At 45.8% G+C, this 25,887-nt stretch overlaps 1 protein-coding gene across 2 annotated transcripts in view; it reads left to right on the top strand.

Moving 5' to 3' along the window:
- The window catches only part of LOC147453894 (uncharacterized), a 132,635-nt gene extending 112,654 nt beyond the window's left edge, over positions 1 to 19,981 (top strand). The window contains exon 16 of one of the 2 annotated variants that reach the window (XM_086515965.1): positions 19,742 to 19,981. In XM_086515965.1, coding sequence (XP_086372091.1) covers positions 19,742 to 19,789 — 48 coding nt within the window. In that variant the 3' untranslated portion in view covers positions 19,790 to 19,981. Of the gene's footprint in view, positions 1 to 18,329; positions 18,853 to 19,741 lie in introns of those variants that run through there. The other variant, XM_086515963.1, reaches the window with a different exon arrangement.
- Positions 19,982 to 25,887: the final 5,906 nt, after the last annotated feature.

Raw genomic sequence — 25,887 nt, 5'->3', positions numbered from 1 at the left:
TCAAGGACTTGGATACCCTTGTTGCTATATGCGGATGATCTTGTTCTCATTTCCGAATCACCAGAAGGGCTACAAATCTAGTTGGATACATTGGAGAGATATGTGCATGATAGAGACTTATCAGTGAACCTAAGCAAGACCAAGGTGATGATTTTTAATACCACAACACAATGGGTGAGGGCATCAGCACCAACGTTTCTCTTTGGCGAGGAAGAGGTAGAGTTCACAGAGATCTACACATACCTGGGGGTTGTTTTTACAGGACCCTCTTTCTCCATGAGAGAGGCAACAACGTCCAGGCTTACACGTGGTTATGCAGTCCTCACATGATTGGAGCAGATGTGTTCATTAGTACAATTTCAAGAGCCCGAACTAAGTTATGACTGTTTAACCAGGTGACATCCACATTACTGTATGGAGTACAGATTTGGGGACCTAGTCTTGACCATCACATGCGGTATGGTGAAACCTTTGACGGGTGGAGAGCGATGGAGAAACCACTAGTCACTATGATCTCCAACTTGATCCGATGTAAGGCAGCAGTACCCCATGAGATTGTGGGAGCAGAATTGGCAGCTACCCCTATTTTGATTGAGGCACTTACTAGATCAGTAATCTACATGCATGGCTTGTGGATTTCCCATCTCATCGCTACGCCAGATTGACCCTCGAATCATCTCGCTAGCTAGCTATGGAAGGCGACTCTAGATGTTGGTATGCACAGATGTCAGCCTGGTTTCAGCTACATGGTTTCAGAATGGACAGACTGCCACCCTTTCAGTATTCCTTAGACACACCATCGCTCACACTGACCCGCGTGGAGATCAGCAGGATAATTAGACAGGATCTTACACAGATTGATACACATAGGACATGGTTGAGTCCCCTTCAGAAGTTGGGAAAGAAAATGGCTTTTAACAGAGAGCATTTTCTTCATACTACCGAGGATGGTTTCATTGTATGGCCGAGATACATGGACTCACACCTCTTGCATGGGCTCCGATGTGTGATAGGCCAGTTTCGCACTTCCTCTCATGAGCTGCACATAGGGACAGGGAGATACACTACGACACCCCCAGAGGAGCAGATATGGGAGCTATGTGACATAGAGCCAGAGAGAGATGGAGGAACACTATATATGCCGATGTCCAATGTATTAGGAGATTCGAGGACGTTTCCATTGTCTCTTCAGAGATGGCTTTGGGCTTTTGTCTATTACAATGATTAGAGATGTCTTGGGCTGTTCTTGCTAGAGCTACGCAGACATAGACATGACCTACTACAGAGGATGAGGTGCTCCAGACAAGGGGCCCATCTAGAGTCCAATGACAGACTACTTTCAGAAGAGCACTCCTCAGGCTGCAAACCACACGACAAATTGTCCCATATCACGTGGGACTCTGCTGGCGTGAGCTACAGAGATCAGCAGATCTCGTTGCCCACGGCCTCCGCAGATTACGTCGATGTTCTATCTACCACCGGTGTATCCAAGCCATCATTGGGAGATACAGAGCGGTTCCTACGAGGTTCTTCACAGAGCAGAAGATTAACATAATGTTGCAGAGACCCATGAGAGAGTCCATATGAGGATAAAGGACAAGAACAAGCTCAACGGGATATTTTTATACCAGCCATCCTACGCTCAGCCGGATGTTCTTGTACCAGCCACCTCCTTTCCTTTTAGCTGGTCAGTCTTTTACTTTAATACACTATCTTTTGTATTGAATACATTGACACATCCGATGACGATGTAATGTATTGGTCTCATAGGTCTTTTAGGCCTTTTGCAAACGTCAATAAACATTTCATTTCATTTCATATTTCTCTCTCTTTTAAGGTCTCTTGGGATAGTGTCCTACGACGTTAAAATTATCTTCTTCTTCTTCTCTCTCTCTCTCTCTCTCTCTCTCTCTCTCTCTCTCTCTCTCTCTCTCTCTCTCTCTCTCTCTCTCTCTCTCTCTCTGTGTGTGTGTGTGTGTGTGTGTGTGTGTGTGTGTGTGTGCCTCTGCACCCCCTCGCGTCCGCCCTCTCTCTCTCTCTCTCTCTCTCTCTCTCTCTCTCTCTCTCTCTCTCTCTCTCTCTCTCTCTCTCGCGCTGCCCCCCGCTTTGTCTATCGCCCCCCCTGCCTGCGCTCCCGCTAACATTTCATTTCATTTCATCTCTCGTGTTGTCCCCCCCCCCCCCCCCCTCCCTTCCTATCGCGCGCCCACCCCCCCCTTTGTCTATCGCGGGTTAATCCCCCCCCCCCCCCCCCCCCCCCCTTTTTGTCTATCGCGGGCTAATTTTCAGCCTTTTAAGTTTTGATTTATTGTCTTTAGTCTAGCGCCCACTTCCGCCGCCGCCCCCCCCCCCCCCCCCCCCCCCCCAACCTTTTTAAAAATTTTCAAAATTTCGCCCCCCCCCACCTCACTCTATCGCCTATCACTCCCGCCTCCCCTATCGCTCCCCCCCCACCCCCCCCCTCGGCTGCTTCTCTCTCTCTCTCTCTCTCCTCCCCCCCCCCCCCCCCCCCCCCCCGGGGCTGCTTCTCTCTCTCTCTCTCTCTCTCTCTCTGTGTGTGTGTGTGTGTGTGTGTGTGTGTGTGGACTGTAGCAGCAAGCCCAACCTCCCTCGCGGGACTGTAGCAGTAGCAAAGCCTCCCTCTGTTCGCGTGGCACCACAGCAGGAGCATCGTCAGGACTTTAATCCCTCTCTCTGTGCAGCAACGCGCCCATCTTTGAACACATGGCGGAATGCAATGACTGAGGACGTACAAAGCGCGCAGCCCCGACAGGTGAGCTTGAATTTTATAATTTTGTAATGGAAAATGATTCTTTGAGCCACACCGTAATGGATCAACGTCAAGGCCATGAATGCTTGATGGATGTTGCACAAACTGTCACACTTGAAGAAGACCCTGCATAGGACACGGAAGCCGCCAATGTCTCACCTGTTTGCAAGCCAAGAGCAAAGGAAACCTTCATGCTCACGAATAAGCGGATGGCGCTGATGGAGAGGGAAATGAAGGAGTGGAAAACAGAGATGGAAGGATGGTGGAAGGAGAAGGCCAACCTCCTTCAGATGGTCTTCAATGAAGGCGCACAATGGAAGAAGGAGAAAGAGAGCCTTAAAGCAGAAATACAGACACTCAAAGAAGAAGTCTCAGCCCTCAAAGAGGAGAACCCAAACGCCGAGATACGGGCACTCAAGAAAGAAGTCTCAGCCCTTAAACAGGAGTTTGCTGATAGAGTAAGCAATGGACTAGAGGAAGGCGAATTTCAACCGTCGGTAATAGATGAAATCAAGGAAATTAAGGAACAAGTAAGGATGATCACAGAGGAAGAGAAACTGAGTGTGGCAAAGACATCTTCATGGACGGAGATGATAACAAGGACACAGAAAAAGGCAGACGAGGCTGAAAAATGGATTGAGGTCGCCAAGAAAGGGAAAGGTCAAGAAACTCCTTGTACACCGACGATTATCAACATGACTCTCGAAGAGGAACAAAGAAGGCGGATGTGAGCATTGCATGTGAGAGTGACCGGTCTCAAGGACATAAACAATGTGGAGAAAGAGGTCACAAGCCTTACATCTCTGATGGGGATGGAGAACCTTTGCACACAAAGGCATGGAGGGTAGGTAAGAAAAGTGATGGCACGGGAGAGTCTTCAAAGGGGAGAGCTCTCATACTACGCTTCCCCTCGTTGGAAGAGAAGAAGGAATTCTTGAGGAAGCGGCCTACTCTCAAAAAGACAGGTATTTTCCTCGGTGATGACCTGACTCTCTCACAGCTCGCACATATGAGAGAGGTAATGCCAGAGATTACAGCGGCAAGGGAGAAGGGAAAGATAGCCTTCTACAGAGATGGACGGGTGGTGATTTTAGAGCGGCGTACTGCATGATGGTGCGAGACATATGGGACCACACTGAAGATGGCTACCTGGAATTGTAATGGGTCTATGAGATTGGATGTGGGTGCATTTGAGGAGGGTTTCAAAGACAAGGATATTGTGTTCTTCTCAGAGACTCATCAGGCCCCTGGACAGGTAATGCCACATGTGGTGGGATACAGATGGGAAACAGCTCACAGGACAAATGCGAGATCTGAGCATGGGAGTAGAGGCTCAGGAGGAGTAGCAGTGCTATTCAGAGAGGAACTACAACCATTACTGCATATTGTACGAAGAGATGATCATGCTAAATATATGTGGGTGAGACTGAGAGCTGACATAGGTCGATTCCTATATATTGCCATATGTTACTTTCCTCCCAGTACATCAATGTATGCCGCATCCAGAGGGCAGTCGCCTTTCTCTATCCTAGATGATGACATTTGGGAGTTCTCTAGGGATGGTGATATCATTCTCCTAGGGGACTTTAATGCCCGAACGGGTACCTCGCAGACTGTCTTCTACGACACTTCAGATGAGATGCTTAGAGAGCTGGATGTGGGCGAGTTGGGACTTGACAGATGCTCAGATGACAGAGAGCAAACGGAGTATGGGAGATACCTCATGGAAATGACGACTACACATGGATTAGCCATACTTAATGGCTTACAGCGATCTCCTGGAGCAGCCGGTTTCACATGCTTTCCACATAGACATGGGGCCAATACAGTGGATTATGTTATGACACAACCGAGCTTTGTACCTTGCATTCAGGACTTCACAGTGGGAGCCAGGCCAGTGGGCATAGCAGTAGATCATGCTCTCTTGACACTATCCGTTAAATTTCAGTATAGTACAAACTAGACATCAGGAGGCAGGTCACACACCTGCTATACATTTACACCAGAGACTGATTTCGTTTATTCAGAGGAGATCTGGGACCGTCTATTGGAAGGCACAACTGGCACAAATGGTACATGCCTCTCAGTGGAAGAGTGCACCACTCTACTGTCTAAGACATTGCATGGGGCTGCATCAGTGGCATACCCACACACTCAGCCGGGCAAGAGACGACATTCTGGGAGCATGCCCCAGAATAGTTGGTATGATGAGGAGTGCAGAGAGATGAGAGCCCAGCTTCAGAGGGATCTTCTCTTAGGAGGCATCACTTACAGACAGTCTCGGATTGCTTTCCGACGCCTTGTGCGACGGAAGAAGCGAGCTTACCTAGCTGAGATGGAGCGAGACTTGTATCAGATGTTCTTGAGTAGGGACTCAGGAGAGGCATGGAGACTCTTCCATGAACACTCCCCTCCCCCAGTGATTACTTCACCTGAGATGTGGGGCCAATATGCGACATCATTATGTACGGTCCCTGGACAGGAACCCCTTCCAGACCCTACCAAGCCTTGCCTAGCTACGAGCACTTTCTTTACTCCTGAGATGGTACAAAGGGCCATTGACAGGATGAAGACCGGAAAGGCATATGATCATGACGGTCTAGTAGCGGAGCACTTTATACATGCCAGGGATATGCTGATGGAGGTTCTTGCAGTGTTGTTCAATCGTGCCATGTGTGAGGGATTACCTGAGACTTGGAGGTTGTCTAATATTGTGCCCATCTTCAAGGCTGGTGACCCTACAGAGCCCGGGAACTACCGCACTATTATGGTTGGACTCACATCTGCACGGTTGTATGCATCTATCTTGGAGCAACACTTGAGTAATTGGGCAGAGGGCGAGGGTGTACGAGCGAAAGGTCAAGCTGGCTTCAGGAGGGGTTTCTCCACTCTTGATCATATTCTGACACTCAGGGCCATCATTGAGGAGGGCAGAGCACATGGGAGACGGATCTACTGTAGCTTTGTGGATTTTCGTAAAGCATTTGACATGGTACCAAGAGCTCGATTGATGCGCAGATTACAGGAGATGGGGGTGCCCATAGAGGTGATTTGGGGGATTATGGCTTTGTACAGATCAGTGATGGGACATGTACGCACTCCGGAAGGGGTATCTGAACTAGTTCACTCTACTATTGGAGTGAAACAGGGCTGCCCATTGTCTCCTACTCTATTTGGTATGTATGTTGATGAGGTGTCTGATTACATCGACAGAGAGGGTGACAGGGGTGCACAGCTGGCAGGGACGTGGATCCCATTGTTGCTATATGGATCCCATTGTTGCTATATGCTGATGATATTGTGCTGATATCCGACTCACTAGAAGGTATGCAACGACAGTTGGATGCACTTCACAGTTTTGCAAAGGATAGTGGATTGTGTGTAAACCTAGGTAAAACCAAGGTTATGGTGTTTAACACCACACCGCAATGGGTCAGGAGATCAGTACCTACTTTCAAATATGGTCAGGAGATTGTGGAGTATACAGATGCATACACTTACCTGGGGGTAGTCTTTACTGGGCCAAGATTTTCCTTGAGAAGAGCGGCAGAGACGAGACTAACCAGAGCTGGTGCGGCTCTGGGAGGAATGGAGAGGATGTCTTCGCAGGTTCAGTTCCAGGAACCTAGGACAAAGTTATGGCTCTTTGATACTCTGGTTGCCTCTACTATGTTATATGGGGTGCAGGTTTGGGGACCTTCTGTAGGCCAGGAGGGTTGGAGGCGTATGGAGAAGCCCCTGGTATCTATGATCTCTCGGCTGATTAGAGCCAAGGCTTCCGTACCACATGATATCATTCGAGCGGAATTAGTTGCTCCCCCTATGGTGATTGAGGCACTTACTAGATCAGTTTCTTTTGTACACAGTCTGTGGGATACTACCAGAGACAAATATGCCAGGGTGGCTCTAGAGTCCTCCAGACAGTTAGCTCTTAATGGGGATACATCATGCTGGTATGCACAGATGGCATCATGGTTTCAGACACATGGTTTCACCATGGACAGGTTGCCTCCTTTTCAATACTCTCTACAGGCACCCTTGAGGTCTTTGACGCGGGTAGAGATTAATAGACTCATTTGTCAGGATCTGATTCAGCTGGACACAAGGAGGACATGGATAGAGCCGATACAGGAGTTGGGCACAAAGACGGCTTTCTATAGAGAGCATTTTCTCCACCTCACAGGGGATGGGTTTGTGATTCGACCTAGTTATATGGACATGCATCTTTCTCATGGTGTCCGATGTGCCATTGGCCAGATACGCACGTCCTCACATCAGCTCGAGATTGAGACTGGCAGATTCAGAGGGACACCAGCAGATAGCAGGATATGCCGCTTATGCCTTCTTGAGCCAGAGACAGAGGTACATTACATATGTCATTGCACAGTGTACTATGAGATACGAGGCCGTTTTCATTGTCTATTCAGAGAAGGTTTCGGGCCACTTTCTAGGGTCATGAGTTATGAGGATCAGAGATGTCTTGGGCTTTATCTACTTGAGCTACACAGGCATAGAGAAACTTTACTGAGGAGAGCTGAAGAGAGACAACCCCAGAGACAGATCACAGATTTCTTTACACTAGATATTGAACACCCAGAAGAACAAACAGAGGAGCAACCAACAATGGAGAGGTCTACCCGCACTACTGGCATTCTCATAGACCGTGCATTTGAGCTAGGGAGATCTAGACGACCCCGATGGAGAAGAGGAGCTACACAACTTCGAAGGAGGCTACAGCAAAGGATTCGAGCCATACTTTTTCGTCGTCCAGAGCGCAGATGAAGATGGATCTCTATGCAGATAGATCTCTACTTCCCTCCCAAATTGTCTATACATTGTATAGCTCAGTTCACACGTTTCACGCCTCTCGCCTTTCACACCTATCCGCTTAGTTTAGGATTCCGCAGTATTTATATCTTATTATCTCTAGTCTAGTTTAATTTATTTTGTTAATCTGACTTGATATCAGGTACACCGCATTGTAACTTCCTGGTCTCATAGGTCACTTTGGCCTTTTGAAGACGTTAATATAACATTTCATTTCATTTCTCTCTCTCTCTCTCTCTCTCTCTCTCTCTCTCTCTCTCTCTCTCTCTCTCTCTCTCTCTCTCTCTCTCTCTCTCTCTCTCTCTCTCTCTCTCTCTCTCTCTCTCTCTCGTCTTGCTTCTTGCCTTGGCCCTGCTGCTCGCCCTCGTCCTGGCCTGCACCCGCTCGCCCTGCACCGGCTCGCCCTGCGCCCTCCTAGCCCTCGCCCCTCGCCTGCCTTGCACCCGTGCGCCCTCGTCTTGGCCTGCACCAGCTCGCCCTGCACCCCCTCGCCCCTCGCCTCTCGCACCTCGCCCCTCCCCCCCTATCCCCCGTCCCTAGCCCTCGCCCCTCGTCCTATCTCCCCCCTCGTTTTCCTCGTTTTGTTTCCTTTTTCCTTTTGCCTGGTTTAAGGTCGCCCTCGCCCATGGCATTAAAACACAAATCAATTGGAAATTGCATGGCATTGCTTTTCTCTGCTTTGCTTTAATTTGATTTGATTTGAGTTTCCCTGCGGAAAGCACTGCCCACCAAAAAAATCACAAAAATCAGAAAGGCCGATTGTCCTACAGGTGCTAGAACAGGAGCAGACCAAGACATTGGGCGCAAGGCCCCCCATTATTTTGGTTTTAAGGTTGACGCCCGCAGTGGGTTGTGGTTGTACCTCTACCCGCAGTGGAGCGGATGTATGCTTGATGCGTGAGACAATGTATGCATAGTGTGGATGCATATATACGCTTAGTGGCTCTTTTTCGGATAGTGATTAAGCATGAGGAAGTTGAGTGATAAAGCCGACCCCCTAGAGAATGCCATTCAAAAGTGCAAAGAGGAAATGACGGAGACTATTACCAAGATGAACCGCAATCTATTGGGCACAATAAAAATGCTGGAAGGACGCGTCCTGATCCGAGAAAGCAAGATAAACGCATTGGAAGACCGAGTAACGACTCAGGACGAAGAGATTGCGTCACTCAAGAAAGATCTCGCAGAAGCACGATCAAGCAGCACACTGGAAGAGGGTGAATTGCGACCCTCAGTAATCGAAGAAATCAACACTATCAAGGAGCAAGTACGGGCCATCAAAGAGGGAGAAGAGCAACACAAAGAGATGGCGACTTCTTGGGTGGATGTTCTTACCAAAACTCAGCAGAAGGCGGATGAAGCTGAGAAATGGATCGAGGTGGCAAGAAAGGAAAAAGGACAAGGAGATAACGTCCACGTCCACACACACTATCATTAATCAGACACTAGAGGAGGAGCAAAGAAGACGTGTGCGCGCTTTACATGTGAGAATTTGCGGTCTTAAAGACAAAGGCAATGTGGACGAAGAGGTAAAAGAACTCATGGCCTTGATGGGGGTTCATGAGCCGACGCACACAAGAGCTTGGAGAGTAGGCAACATAAAGAAAAATGGAAGCAGTGGGGAAACCTCGAAAGAAAGGGCACTCATCCTCCGTTTTCCCTCCATGGAAGCAAAAAAGTCCTCTTGAAGAAAAGGCCAACTCTTAAAGAGACGGGCATTTTTCTCGGGGATGATCTTACCCTCTCGCAGATCGCTCATATGCAGGAAGTAATGCCGGAGATTAGAGCAACAAGGGGAAAAGGCAAGATTGCCTTTTACCGAGATGGAAGAGTAGTAATACTGGAGCGACGCTCCACATGACGGTGTGAGACTTAAGGGACCACACTCAAAGTGGCTGCCTGGAACTGTGATGGATCCATGCGTCTTGATGTGGGTGCTTTTGAGGATAGCTTTACTGGAAGAGACATCATCTTCTACTCTGAGACACACCAGGCCCCTGGGCAATCGATGCCTCACATCAGTGGATACAGATGGGAGACAGCTTACAGACAGGAGACACGCTCAGAACATAGAGGACGGGGCTCGGGGGGTGTGGCAGTGTTATTTAGAGAGGACTTGCAGCCATTGATACATATAGCCTGTAGGGATGAGCAGGCTAGGTACATGTGGGTGAGATTGAAAGCAGAGTCAGGTAGATATCTCTACATTGCTATTTGTTACTTTCCCCCGAGTACGTTGGGCTATGCATCACCCAGAGGACAGTCCCCCTTTTCTATTTTGGATGATGACATATGGGAGTTCTCTAGAGATGGTGACATTATCATTCTAGGGGACTTCAATGCTAGGATTGCCCATCACCAGACAGTGTTTTATGATACTTCAGAGGAGATGATGAGAGAGCTAGATGTTGTAGAGACGGGCCTCTCCAGACTATCACACGATGCGGAATATACTGAGTATGGACGACACCTGATAGACATGGGCACCGCAGATGGACTGGCCATCTTGAATGGCCTACAAAGGTTTCCTGCTTCGGGAGGTTTCACATGCTTCCCACACAGACATGGAGCCAGCACAGTGGACTATGTCATGGCACAACCAAGCCTCATCTCTAGTATTCAGGACCTCACGGTTGTACCCAGACCTGTTGGTGTGGCAGTGGATCATGCTCTTATATTGCTGACCATTTCTTTCTAGTTTAGTGTAGCACACAGGCTACGGGCAGCACCCCCTACTCGCTACACCTTCACGCGGGAGACGGACTCTGTATACATAGATGGGATCTACAGACGCTTGTGCACAGAGGAACAAGGGTGACCTCTGGAGGAGCTTACTACTATATTGACACAGACACTACATGATGCAGCAGCAGAGGCATACCCACATACCCAGCTTGAGCAAAGACGCCGTTCAGGGAGCATGCCCTAGAACAGTTGGTATGATGAGGAATGCCGGGACACTAGAACTATACTTCAGAGGGAGGTGCTTTTGGGGAACATCACTCACAGGCAGTCACAGATTGACTTCCGACGCCTAGTGCGGCGGAAGAAGAGGGCATTCCTAGCTCGCCTATAGCGGGATCTATACCAATTATTCTTGAGTCAGGTCTCACGTGAGGTGTGGAGGCTGTTTCATGAACACTCCCCCCCCCCCCCCCCCCCCCCCCCCCCCCCCCTTGCCATCACTTCTACAGAGGCCTGGGGCCAGTATGCATCATCTTTGTACACAGTTCCTGAGCAGCCTCCCCTTCCGACCCCCCCGATCCATGCCCGCACACATGTGTTTTTTTCACCGTTGAGATGGTGAGGAAGGCCATTGACAGGATGAAGACTGGGAGAGCATATGATCATGATGGCTTAGTGGCTGAGCATTTCATGCATGCCAGAAATTTACTAGCAGAGCTTCTAGGTTATGTTTAACCGTGCCATGTGTGAGGGCTTGCCTGATACCTGGAGCCTATCTACTATTGTACCTATCTTCAAGTCGGGAGACCCTATGGAGCTTGGGAACTATCACACCATCATGATTGGACACAGTGGCACGGTTGTATGCATCTATTCTTGAGTAGCAGTTGAGTAGATGTGCAGAGAGGGAGGGGATGCGCGCAGCCGGACAGGCAGGTTTCAAGAGGTTTTTCTACTCTTGACCATATCTTGACACTCAGAGACATCATTGAGGAGGGTAGATCGCGTGGGAGACGGATCTATTGGAGCTTTGTGGATTTCCATAAAGCAGTCCACACAGTGCCCAGAGCGAGATTGATGCGTAGATTACAGCAGATGGGAGTACCCCCAGAGCTCATTTGGGGGGTCATGGCATTATATAGGTCAGTAGTGGGGCATGTACGCACCCGAGAGGGTCTATCCACACCGGTTTACTCCACTGTTGGGGTGAAGCAGGGCTGCCCGCTCTCTCCTACTCTATTTGGTATGTATGTAGATGAGGTTTGTGACTACATTGAGAGAGATGGTGATAGAGGTGCACAGCTTGCGGGGACATGGATTCCACTATTGTTATATGCTGATGATATTGTTTTGATCTCTGACTCTCCGGAGGGGATGAAACGTCACCTGGATGCTTTGCATAGGTTTGCCCAAGAAAGTGGTTTCTCCGTCAACCTTGGTAAAACCAAGGTCATGGTATTTAATACCACCCCACAGTGGATCAGGAGGTCAGCGCCCGCTTTTACATACGGACAGGAGAAGGTGGAGTATACAGATGCTTACACTTACCTTGGAGTGGTTTTCAGTGGGCCAGCATTTTCACTGAGGAGGGCAGCAGAGACTTGATTGATCAGAGCCCATGCAGCATTGGGTAAATTGGAAAGGATGTGTTCACAGGTCCAGTTTCAGGAGCCTCGGACGAAGCTCTAGCTCTTTGACACTTTGGTGGCTTCTGTATTGCTCTATGGAGCTGAGATTTGGGGACCTTCACTGGACCAACACGGGAGGACAGGCCGAAGTGATGGATGGGAGGACATGGAGAAGCCTCTGGTCTCTATGATCTCGCAGCTCATTAGGGCCAAGACTTTAGTACCACGTGCTATTATACGAGCAGAGCTAGCTGCCTTCCCACTGGTGGTTGAGGCGCTCACAAGATCGGTCTCCTTCATACACCGCATGTGGGAACTCCCCAGAGACAGATATGCACGCCTTGCACTTCAGTCCTCTCGACAATTAGCCGTGCAGGGAGATACAACATGCTGGTATGAGGAGATGATGTCATGGTTCAGGCGCATGGGTTCAGCATAGACAGATTGCCTCCTTTCCAATACTCACTGGATGCGCCCTCTTTGACTCTTACGCAGTCCGAGATCACCAGGCTCATTCGCCAGGACTTGACCCAGCTAGACACCAAGAGGACATGGATACAGCCAGTACAGGAACTAGGCACGAAGATGGCTTTCTACAGAGAGCATCTCCTCCAGCTTACGGAGGATGGTTTTGTGATGAGGCCCAGATACATGGACACTCACCTGTCTCATGGGGTGCGATGTGCTATTGGCCAGATACGCACATCTTAACACCAGCTGCGGATCGAGACTGGGAGATACAGCGGAGTACCAGCAGAGGCCAAGACATGCCCCCTGTGTGACATCGAGCCTGAGACAGAGTTGCACTACACATGCCACTGCCCCGTCTACTACGAGATACGAGGCCGCTTCCATTGCTTGTTCAGAGAGGGCTTTGGACCATTCTCTAGAGTCATGCGGTACGAGGATCAGAGATGCTTGGGTTTGTTTTTGCTCGAGCTTCGTAGACACAGAGAGCCTGATGAGAGGAAAGATTAGCCAGTCTCAGAGACAGATCACAGACTTCTTTAGAGGTGTCACTGGACACCCGGAGGAGTTACTACCACAGCAGAGCTCATCGCTTTACAACAGAGGCATACTGATCGAACGAGCGATTGAGCTGGGGAGATCTAGACACCCACGACTGCGGAGGACTACACAACATCGACAGAGGTTGCATCAGAGGATCCAGGTCACTTTGGCTCGACATGCACAACGCCCGGTCAGACTACTGACCATGGAGGAGATTGATGAGATTCGCCAGCGATCGATGTTGGATCTCCTATGATCTACCTATCCCAGCTAGCAGCTTTAGCTGCTTAGTCCACACCCAACAGTCTAGGATTCCATATATTTTATTTTGTCATTTTTGTCATCTTGTTACTCTGACTTTGTATCAGATCCACCACATTGTAACTTTCTGGTCTCATAGGTCACTTTGGCCTTTTGAGGACGTTAATATAACATTTCATTTCATTTCATTTCTCTCTCGCACCGCAGTTTGTGCATCAATCGAGCTCTAAGTACCATGTCAAATGCTTTGTGGAAATCCACAAAGCTACAATAAATCCGTTTCCCATGTGACCTGGCCTCCTCAATCATGGCTCTGAGGGTCAGAATATGATCAAGAGTGGAGAAACCCCTCTTAAAACCGGCCTGGCCCTTAGCCGGTACCCCCTCACCTAATTCCTAGGCTCTATAGGATCACCTGCCTTGAAGATAGGTACAATAGTAGACAACCTCCAAAGCTCAGGTAACTCCTCGCACATGGCACGATTGAACAACATTGCAAGAACCTCTACCAACATATCTCTAGCATGTATAAAGTGCTCTGCTACTAGACCATCATGATCATATGCCCTGATGGTCCTCATCTTGTCAATGGCTCTCTTGACCATCTCAGTGGTAAAGAAGGTGTTGGTAGGTGGGCTTGGCTCTGTAGGATTTGGAAGGGGCTCTTGTCCAAGAACTGTATATAACGATGTCGCATATTGGCCCCACACATTAGGAGAAGTAATCACTGGGGGAGGGGAGTGCTCATGAAAGAATCGCCATGTCTCTCCTGAGTCTCTACTCAAGAACAATTGGTACAAGTCTCGCTCCATTTGGGCCAAGTAAGCTCGTTTCTTTCGTCGCACAAGGTGCCGGGAAGCAATTTGAGATTGCCTGTAATTGATGACTCCTAAAAGAAGGTCTCTTTGGAGCTAGGCTCTCATCTCTCTGCACTCCTCAACATACCATCTATTTTGAGGCATGCTCCCAGAATGTTGCCTCTAACCCGGCTAAGTATGTGGGTATGCCTGTGATTTGCACCATGCAGGTCTCATTCAGTAAAGTGGTGCACTCCTTCACTGAGAGACCAGGACCAACTGTCCATAGACGGCTATAGATCTCCTCTGTATAAACCGAGTTAGTCTCTGGTGTAAATGTATAACGGATATGTGACTTGCCTCCTAATGTCTAGGCTGTACTATACTGAAATGAAACGGACAATGCCAAAAGAGCATGATCCATTGCTACGCCCATTGGTCTCCCACTATGAAATCGTGAATACAAGGAATAAAGCTTGGCTGTGCCATAATATAGTCCACTGTATTGGCCCCGTGTCTGTGTAGAAAGCATGTGAAACCGGCTGCTCCAGGAAATCGTTGTAAGCCATTAAGTATGGCTAACCCATGTGCGGTCGTCATCTCCGTGTGGTATCTCCCATACTCCGTCTGCTCTCTTGCATGTGAGCATTTGTCAAGCCCCAAGTCACCCACATCGAGCTCTCTAAGCATCTCATCTGAAGTGTCATAGAAGACTGTCTGAGAGTTGTCCGTTCGGGCATTGTAGTCCCCTAGGAGGATGATATCACCATCCCTAGAAAACTCCCAAAACTCCCATGTATCATCATCTAGTATAGAGAAAGGCGATTATCCTCTGGGTGCAGCATATACTGACGTACTAGGGGGGAAGTAACATATGGCAATGTATAGAAATCTGCTTGTGTCAGCTCTCACCCACATGTATCTAGCATGATCATCTCTCCGTACAATAAGTAGTAGTGGCTGTAACTCCTCCCTAATAGCATTGGTACTCCTAAACCTCTACTCCCATGCTCAGATCTCGCAACTGTCTTGTGGGCCGTCTCCCATCTGTATCCCACCACATGTGGCATAAGCTGTCCAAGGGCCTGATGAGTCGAAGAAAACAATGTCCCCGTCTTTGAAACTGTCCTCAAAGGCACCAACGTCCAACCTCATAGATCCATTACAATTCCAAGTAGCCATCTTCAATGTGGTCACATAGGTCTCACACTGTCATGTAGAGTGCCGCTCTACAATCACCACCCGACCATCTTTGTAAAAGGTTGTCTTTCCCTTCTCCCTTGCTGCCGTAATCTCTGGCATTACCTCTCTCATATGCGCAAGCTGTGAGAGAGTGAGATCATCATCGAGGAAAATACCTGTCTTCTTGAGAGTAGGCCTCTTTTTCAAGAATTTCTTCTTCTACTTTAATAGCCTCAGCTATGTTGTATGGGGTGCAGATATGGGGACTTTGTGTAGGCTATGATGGTTGGAGACGTACGGAGAGGCCCTTGGTATCTATTGATCCCCACGATATCATTCGAGCAGAGCTGGCTGCCCCTTCTATGGAGATTGAGGTGCTTACCAAATTAGTCTCCTTGGTGCACAACTTGTGGGATATTACTAGAAACGGATATGCTAGACTGGCCCTCGAGTCTTCCAGACAATTAGCTCTTCAAGGGGACACTTCATGCTGGTATGCACAAATGACATCATGGTTTCAGATGCATGGCTTCACCATGGACAGGCTGCCCCCTTTCCAGTACTCTCTTCAGACACCCTGGATGTCTCTTACACGGGTGGAGATTACTAGACTCATTCGTCAAGACCTGATCCAGTTGGATACCTGGAGGACATGGATAGAGCCGCCACAGGAGCTGGGCAGGAAAATGGCTTTCTATAGAGAGCATCTTCTCCACCTCATAGGAGATAGGTTTGTGATTCGACCCAACTACATGGACACACATATGTCTCATGGTTTGCGGTGTGCCATTGGTCAGATACGCACATCCTCACATCAGCTGGAGATTGAGACTGGTAGATTCAGAGGGATATCAGCAGACAATAGGATATGCCGCTTATCTAGCTAGAGCTAGAGATAGAGCTACATTACATATGTCATTGCACAATGTACTATGAGATACGAGCCGTTTGCACTGCTTATTCAGATAGCCTGCGCACATGCACTTGTCTCGGTGCGGTTGAAGTCGAGCAAAGCAGAGGCCACCGGTTTCTTACGCACATGCAGAGCCGTTTGCCCCAAGGAAACGTTGCGCATTAACTGTAGCTCCCTTTTTGTCGTTCACAGGGCTTGGAGATGAGTCAGCTTGCTTCGCGTCACCCAAACGGTTCTTCACCGCTGTGATCGGCAAGGCAGTAGCTCTGAGGTTCCGATGCAAGCGGTGGAAAGCACAGTGGTTTAGTGCAGGGGCGTGCATCGTTGTTGGTTGGCCTACGATGGGTTTTGCAGATGTTACATCGATCGTCGGCTGCATGTGCGTGGGCTAAGAGAGGGTTTTGGTCCTTTCTCTAGGGTCATGAGTTATGGGGATCATAGATGTCTTGGGCTATATCTACTTGAGTTACACATATATAGAGACACTTTACTGGGGAGAGCTAGAGAGAGTCAGTCCCAAAGACAGATTATAGGTTTCTTTTCACTAGATATGGGACAGCCAGAGGAGTCACTGTAGAGCTCGGCCCACACTCATTCGACCACTATCGGCACTCTCATCGACCAAGCACCGGAGCTACGGAGATCCAGACGGCCATGATTGAGGAGAGGGGCTACACAACATCGACGGAGACTACAAGGGAGGATTCGTGCAGATGAGGATGGATTCTAGTAGTAGTAGTATTTTTGTTCTAGTTCTTTTGTACCTAGACATGGTATCAGATTCACTATTTTGTAACCGATTGGTCTCATAGGTCATTTTGGCCTTTTGAAGACGTTAATATAACATTTCATTTCTCTCTCTCTCTCTCTCTCTCTCTCTCTCTCTCTCTCTCCCCCCCCCCCCCCCCCCCCCCCCCCCCCCCAAATACTATGTCGACATCCAGACTGCAGATGAGGATGGATTCTAGTAGTAGTAGTAGTATTTTTGTTCTAGTTCTTTTGTACCCAGACATGGTATCGGATTCACTATTTTGTAACAGATTGGTCTTATAGGTCATTTTGGCCTTTTGAACACGTTAATATAACATTTCATCTCTCTCTCTCTCTCTCTCTCTCTCTCTCTCTCTCTCTCCAAGGTTGAGTTCCTCTCTCTAGCGTTTTTCCTCTCTTCAACGTTTTTACGAGATGCCCCTTCCTCTCTGCTGTGCCTTTGCATTTTTGCAGTTCTTCTCTCCTACCCTAGGTGACTCTCCTACTGTGCATATCGTGTAAATCTAGGAGTTTTCCACAACGGGGTTGCTCTTGGAGGTTCCACATTTGGAGGTTGTTGTTGTCGGCCAACGGATCCGAGGATTGTGCACTTGTTGCCACCGTTTTCAGCCATATTTGCTTCCACTGCCACTTCTCACAAGAGCTCCTTTTCATAAATCAGCGCAACTCTCTCTGGCTTTGACAACATTTGGCTCTCGTAAGCTATGACATGGCCCTCTTGTGTTAAGATCGCACCCAAACTACTACCACAAGTATCGTAGTAAACCTCAAAAGATTTCTGGTAACTTCAAGACTCGCCCAATATTCAATTTCTGCTTTAGGCTCTCAAATGCTGCAATTTGTGAAGGTCCTCTAGTATTAGAACAAGTAATCAGACGTTTTGGATTTTTCTTTCTATCATTATAGCTAGAGCTGGAAGATAGGGATGGCTAGGCAGTTTTATTTCATGCAAAACCAAATGCCAAAGCTGATGTAGGATCTTATCAAGTTATCATCAATGGATTTCTTGATTGAAGTTTACAAAACTCGAAATTTGGGCGGAATTGACTTTTGTATTTTGGCTTTCCGTTTAGTCTATGTAATTGTCTTTTCTTGAAGAGTCATTAGGTCTCCCAATCTCGGAAACTTTCAAAACATCTGAAGTGTATAAGTGAAGGATGAGTTTAGAAAATGAAAAGATCCATGAAAGTGGAAAGTCAAAAGACTTTTTGTGTCGATATAAAGAGACGGTCGAGTGCACATTGATACATTCGTGTTTTTCTTTTGCTTTTTTTATATATATATATATAACATTTTCTTCTATTTAGAGTGTCCTTGCAGTATATACGTAGTGAATATGTTTTGTTTGAAACCATTAGGGATATCTTATAAGAGTCATTATTAAATGAGCCAATCATTCTTGTTTAATGTTATTGGGTTACTTTTTAGTTAGGATTGTTGCCTGGTCCAAGCTTGTTTTACGCCTGTGAATGCTTGCCTGATAGGTTCTGCTAGCAAAAAGGATGGAGGATGTATTACATGAAGCTTTTGAAGGTGGCTGCCCATGGAAACCGAGAATCATGATTTGAAAAAGCTGAGAGCTTTTCTTCATCGGCCAAGATAGAAATGGCGTTCTATTTGTCCTCATAGTAGCCAGAAGCGCTTGTTCTCTCTTTTTTCTATGCGCACCTGGTTTTGTACAGATATATTTTGGTCAGGGTTGCCTAATGCTGCACTACCTTGTCTTATCATACTTATTGATGTATCCAAGCAATAGTATCTGCCATCACCCTAAACCAGGCTTTATCTTCTGCGAGTAAGACAAATGCCGCAGCAAGTATGCTTGTCGAAAGCACAAAATTGTTTTATTAAAGTTTGGTTCTTCAGCCTTCAATGTGAACGTTTTGTTTTGTTGGCACTGCCGTTAGGCAGGGTCTATGGGGAGGAATTTTATCGCCACTGCCATAGGGGCTTTGGTCAATCAAGATTTGTCGTGCAAGGGTGTTGTTTTTATGTGGAAGACATGCATGCAACTGCTATTTTTGTTTGGTGTAGAAGATATTTTAGGCTTCGTGCGTGAAGACTTCGACATGAATTTTTGTCGAAAGCATGTTTTTTTGTAGATACTGGCGCTATTGCACTCTCTGCACACTCTCTGTACACTGTCGTTGTCTCTCCGAGTCCTATACTAGTAACTACTATGGAGTATGCATCTTTTGTGGAGCTTCCATTGTTCTCTCTCTCTCTCTCTCTCTCTCTCTCTCTCTCTCTCTATATATATATATATATATATATATATATATATATATATATAAAGGCAGTGCCTTCGTCTATTGTAGATGACCTTGTTTTGTTTGTTTTGCGTTTACCGTTCTTTCTACTTTTGTTGGCACTGCCTTTCAGCAGAAGGTAGTGTATATACGAGGGAATTTCAGCCTGTGTATATAGGAGCACCCTTCCAACTGTTGGAATGTATATTTTATGTTTCTCTTCTTCTTGTTCTCTCTCTCTCTCTCTCTCTCTCTCTCTCTCTCTCTCACACACACACACACACACACACACAGTAGGACTGAAAGGCAATGCCAATGTGCGTCTCCAAACGACTTGTTGCATCGGCCTCAAAGTAAAGTGAGTAGGTCTACATCTGGCACACGTTGGAACTTACATATATGAGAAAAAAAAGGAAAAGTTGTACATTGGTGCCCTCAAATTTAAGGGTACATATACATTTTCTAGCAAGAAAGGTTACTCAGTGTAGATTTTGCAAAAAGGCTTGAACCAAGCTATTAGCTTCAGTGTGATTGGAGATGCATTTGGATGTTAGGAAGCTTCTAGGTAGATGGATGTATTTGGTCGTTTTGAGTCTCGTACTTGTCTAGCATCATACTTAACCTCTCTTATTTGATTGGTGTAGCAGGGCTACAGTGTCATTGGCACAAGAGGCGGTAAGTTACAGTTGGTCTAGAGTTCACACTGGACGGACTCTCGTTTGATCAATGACACATGGCAATGATACGGGTGGTGGTCTAAAGGACATCGTGGCCAGAGCACCACAGTTTGGAGATAGGCTTAGTTGGATTGGGATGTTTTGCTAGCCGTTGGTGGCTCTTTATGATTGCATATATTTGTAGTTAGTTCTAGTTTTGGAGCTCTTTATGTAGTATTGATTAAATCACTAGCTATTCTAATATTCATTTCCCTAAGTAAGCATGGGTTCATAATTTCAAAGGTTTCAAAAGCATGATACGCAACATAAGGATCCCATCTACAAAGTTCGAGAAGTGAAAGAGATTGATTTGACGCAAGAAAATAGACAAAAGACTAAAGAGTGCAAGCAATGCTCAAGAGCAAAGCTACGTACGGATGTACGTCGGAGGAGTCCATTGCTCTTCTTGTGATGGAGTCTTTAGAGGTTGTTCCCATGTAGTCTCATCACTCATAGAATGTGGTACTTCTTCTCTTCTTCTTTCGCTTTACTCATCCTCCATCCCTTTCCTTTGTCTCTACAACATTGAGCTCAACATCCACAGTGCCAGTAGTGGATGCGGCATCCATTGACGAGATCATGTCACCCACAATAGGGATTTTTGGGCATTTTGTTGCCAATTGTGGAGCATTTCAGTACTCCAACATAGCATAGTCACTTCATTTCATCAGCTATACTTTCTTCACATTCGAGTGGATCTCCATTGCTTGCACTTGGAGCGTCCTCTAAAGTTGACATGGTGACACTTGTCAATCCTACTTTAGCTTCTGAGCCTTCTCCTTCATCAATGGTCTGCACACTTAGTGTCATGAGTGCATCTCAAACTAGAGAAGAGCATGAGAGGAGGCACTCACAATTTACAAGAACTTGGGACTTGATTCTCAATTGAATCTCAATTAAAAAACTTATCACAAGATCTTGATTACAAGACTTAATACTTGATTAAGAGAACTTGATAAAAGGTTTGGAGTACAAGATCGTAGTACAAGGCCAGACTTGATTACAAGAACAAGATTCAAACGCAAGATAAGAACTGGGGAAGGGGACTTACCTGGTAGGAGCCTCACAATTGGTGTTGGCAAGATTGAGGGGCTTGTAGCTCAAGACCTCTATATATATAAAAGCTTGAGGAGATTAAGAGCCTTCTAGGTTCTTCCTTCTAAAGAGGTTAAGAATCTTCTAAATTATGTTGACATTAGTAATGATGCAGGCGATGATATAAGCAATGATGCTTTTTTGTAGGGAACTCAAGAAGATCGACTTTCAAGCATCTGTGACATTACCCCTTTCTTTAGCGACGCATTTCATGAGGAGCGCTGGTGTTTGTATCAACTTGCTTTGGTTTCCATGGATGTTGTTGGTGGAACTTCTGAGCTTTGAGAGGTGCTCGCTAAAAATTAGATGATGATTCCCATGTTTTCTAGCTAGCATCATATCCTTTTTACAAGGTATTGCAACCTACCCAATGAAATTCGAGAATCAAGTACTTTCTTGACTTTGTATTCTTCTTGCCCGTCGATGACAATTGGAGGTGGAGGTTGCTGGGTTCTTCATCAAATGTTGGATGTGTGACAAGGCTCTAGAATTGAGACATGAAATACGCGACGAATTTTCATAGGTTGGGGTAGCTGAAAAATGATAAGCGATTGGATTGACTTGGCCTAGAATCATGAATGGTCCAAGGCATTTGTAATCTAACTTTTGGCAAGGACATGAGGGTAAATCATGACGTGGAAGCCATACCTTATCCCCCACTTTGTATGTTGGGTGCTGCATCCAATGCTTGTCTGCATTACTCTTGTATTTCTCTTCAACTTCTTTTATGTGTATCCTCAAATCCTCATGAATTTTGGATAATTGTAGAGCAAGGTTTACGATAGCTGGATTCGTCACTTGATAATTCACATGGATATCTATTTTCGGATGTTGACAATGGTTGGCAAAGAATGGGACGTGGCGAGTGAAAGCATGAAAATGTTATTGTAAGAAAACTCTGCCAATGATAGTAGATCCACCCAATTATCTTGATGATAACTGATTGCATAGCACACATATTGCTCAAGGACTTGATTTACTCTTTGTTTGTCCAACGCTTTGTGGGTGATTGTGGCCGATGAGAGTTTTATCTATACTCCTAGTAACTTGAAAAGGCTTTTCCAAAAGCTACATATGAAACTCGGCCTCGGTCGCAAACAATCTCATCAGGTAATCTATGACAATGATATATATGCTATAGGAACAGTTTGGCCGTACCTTCTCCATTGATGGTTTTGGTGGTTGGAATGAAGTGTTCTATCTTAATAAATAGGCCCATGGCCACTAGAATGGAGGATAGCTCCATAATGAAATCCATGGATTTGAATGACCATGGCTTGCTTTGAATAGGCAAGGGATGAAGTAATCCAAGAGGACGATGAGACGAGGGGCCTTGGGTCTGTTGCAAGTATCGCAGGTGCCCACATACTCCTTGACAAGCTTCCACATTTGAGGCCACCAATAGTCACATGATATAAGCTCGATTGTCTTATTGACCCCATGATGCCCTGTTGTTGGAAGCTCATGCCTCTTTTGAAGTATCACCAAGCGTGTTCAATTTGGCGGAGTATAGAGGAAGCCTTTATAATAAATACACCCATCAATTTCTTGAACGTTCTCAGTAACACTTGTCCTCGTATCTGTCTTTTGATATTTTGGGCAAGTGAGTCCTTGGCAGTTTGCTTCTTCACTTGGACGAGAAAAGTAGAATCTTTTGGTGCCTTGCTTATGGTTGCGTTTAGCTTAAGCTGCTCAAGCTTCAAGATTAGTGACTCTTGTTGATCAAATGTTGCATCTGTTTCTTGAGGGGTGCAAGGTAGGCCCTTCTTGATAAGGCATGTGGCGGCTTACCTTGTTCATGGCCATGCCTATAAGAAATAATGAAGTCAAACCTTGATAAGACACCACTCCATCTTGCTTGGTGACGATTCAAGACATGGGACGACATTAGGGACTCCAAATTCTTGTGATCTGTATAGACTGAGATCTTATGATGAGGAGCTCCTTCAAGTAGGTGATGCTAGGTTTCAAAAGAGCCAATAATTTCCATGAGCTCTTTGTCATGGATTTCATAATTGATTTTTGCAGTTGAGAACTTTCGAGAATGGAAAGCCACAGGATGTACTTGACCATCATCACCTACTTGGGATAGAATAACTCCAAAGACAAAATTTGAAGCGTCTCTAGGATGAAAGGCTTTGTACGATCTACATGAATCGGAACGGGTGTAATCTATATTAAGAGTTTGAAAAGATTTCTGAGGCTCTACCTCCCAAGCTTGATCTTGTCCATGGAGTGAAAATCTTGTAGTAGTCCTAAGTTGATAAAGGTATGGTAGAAGTTTACAAATCCTAAGAAGTATATCAAGGAAGTTGGATTCTTTTTCGTTGCACACATAAAGATCTTGGCTCCAATGTATATAGATTCTTATGCTTCCTTTGCTCCTTGTGAACTTGCCTTGGCTCAATGCTTTGAGCTTTCCAATCAATGCAAGGGTTTTGTAACTCGAGCCATGGTAGACCAATAACAATTGAACTGCTTGGACATTGTATGTTTGAACACAATCCTTGAAACATGAGCTAATAATGTTATTTCTATGGGTGAGTTTCCTACTTGATATCCCGTGAAATGAGGGGATGACCATTGATTACTTCTATTGTTTGTTATTTCTATGGGCGAGTTTCCTACTTGACATCCCTTGAAGTGAGGGGACGACCATTGATTTCTTCTATGGTTACTGGATTAGACTTCTCCACAGGTGGAACTCCTTGCTCTTTTGCAAATTCTTTGTCCCTGAAGCACGCCGTTGCACCTAACTCTAGTAATGCTTCACAATCCATTTGTCTATTAAGCATATGGATCTTGACTGGTAGCGTTAGACTTGAAGTAGCATCAACAGGTAGAAAGAGACTTTCTTTCACTTAATCGATCTCTATTGAGGTTAGATGTCTATGTTTCTTAAAAATCTTGAGTCTATTGTACCGTGTCCCTCTATCTCTTCTTTGGACAATGTTGAGCAATGTGTCCAGAATCTCCACAATACATACATAATCCATTCTTGCATTGCTATTGATTCTCTTGACCTGAGAGAGGTTTAATCCATGCTAAATCAATTGCATAGGCTAAGTGCTTGGTTCACAGACTTCTTGAATTGCCGAATCATCATGTGTCATCGCTATTTTTGATTGCAATGATGCCTATGACACTTCCCTTGTCGTCTCTCAAATAGTGGATTATCTTATTCTATTGCTTGAGAGATGAAATCACTTTATGTATAATCCTTTGGCATAGTCAATAAAAGATCTTTTACATGATCCTTTAATCCCCATCGAAATTCACTAGTAAATATTTTTCATGCCAAGTTAAATCACCGGTAAGTTGTTGGAATTCAGATGCATAGATTGATGCATGCCGTGACCCTTGAAAAAGATATATAAGTTTGGTTTTAGCAACCCTTTTCTTTATCAGTATTCCCAGAGTTCGTAGAAAAATCATGTAGAAAAGCTTCAAAGTCATGGAGGAGGGGATAATCCTTCTCAAGTAAAGAAGCAAACCAAGAGAGAGCCATACCTGAGAGGTGCGTGCCGATAAGGCCCACTTGAGAAGCACCATCTTAATAATACTCTTGTTGCATTTGGATGAAGAGCCGCACTTATTGGAGAAAGCCTCTAAACTTTGATCTAGTTCCATCAAATTTTTTAGGCAAACTGACTTTCAACTCTTTCTTGTGTTGTTGTTGAGAATTGCTAGATTTTGGGGCTTGTGGTTGATGTATGCTTGTTCCTCCAAGCTCTTGGATTTGATGTTGCAAATCTTGCACCACTGGACCAAAGGATTGTGGTTGTTCCATTTGAAGAGCATTACTCTCACGCAAATCATGAAGAAGTTGTTGGATGCTTTGCAAGGTGGTGATGACACATTCTATCATTGAATCCATGAAGGCTCGATAATATTAAGAGATGGGAGTCTTGCCAAACTATTATGAGTGCATTTTGAACTAGAGAATAGTGTGAGAGGAGATGCTCACAATTAACAAGAATTTGGAACTTGATGATAAACTTAATCTTGATTACAAGACTTAATACTTGATTAAGGGAACTTGAGGATCTTTGGGCAAGTAACGGACGCACTCCTCGATGCTCACATATTTTAGATCCATTCATGAGAGAACTCATAGGTCACTTTTGGGAGGAGAGTTATCACGCTTTGCTGGACTTCAAAAACACAATTTGAATAGGGTTGCCTACAAGCAACATATATATCACGGTACTCGGATTCTTGAGATCATGCAAACTCAACTCTTCCATGCATTCCAGGATATCCACCCAAGATCACCATTGGTCAGTGCACCTTTGAGGCATGGAAGCCTTGGTACCTATGCTTCATGCATGAGTAAGAAACTTGCTGTTGCAAATATCATGTGTAATTTCAAAGGATGTATGATGTGATTCACGCTCTTCTTTGGCGTGTTAGAGATGTCCAAATGGGACCACAATACTTTATACACTCTTTGTTGTGTGAGTTTGCGGCTGGGACATCTTACGATCAGATGTTGTGTCAAGGGCAAGTGTGCTCGTGTGGGGATCTTTCACGAATTATAGCTACATTAAGTGATATCAATAAGAGCGAGATAGTTACATGGCGATAGTATGACTACACCAGACATATACATGCCATAAAGGTGGTACATATTGAACGTTGGAGCTTACAATCCAGAGTGCACCTTGTCTTTTCTTCATGCAGACATTTAGGGCCTCTTTGCATCTATATGTGCAACATGTCCCTCAACAAGAGATCAAGTCTAAGTATTACTGTTAGAGTAGGCACAAAGGCTCATGATTCAATGAATGATTCCTTTTTTTATGTTATGTGGTTAATTAAAGTTGTTACATGTAATGATAATTTTTTTAACATTCTTGTTGGTGGTGATCCTACTACACATATCGTGTCGTCATGAAGAGGCTACAATAAATGGGGTAGATAGCTATGAAGAGTCACCGATGATTATATGTGAGTAACATTTTTACATCAGTGATGATCAC

The sequence above is a fragment of the Adiantum capillus-veneris genome, chromosome 7 (genome assembly GCF_014529385.1).
Source record: "Adiantum capillus-veneris isolate H3 chromosome 7, ASM1452938v2, whole genome shotgun sequence".
NCBI lineage: Eukaryota > Viridiplantae > Streptophyta > Polypodiopsida > Polypodiales > Pteridaceae > Adiantum > Adiantum capillus-veneris.
Note: the sequence above shows the minus strand (reverse complement) of the source record. Positions and strands in the feature narration are given on the sequence as shown.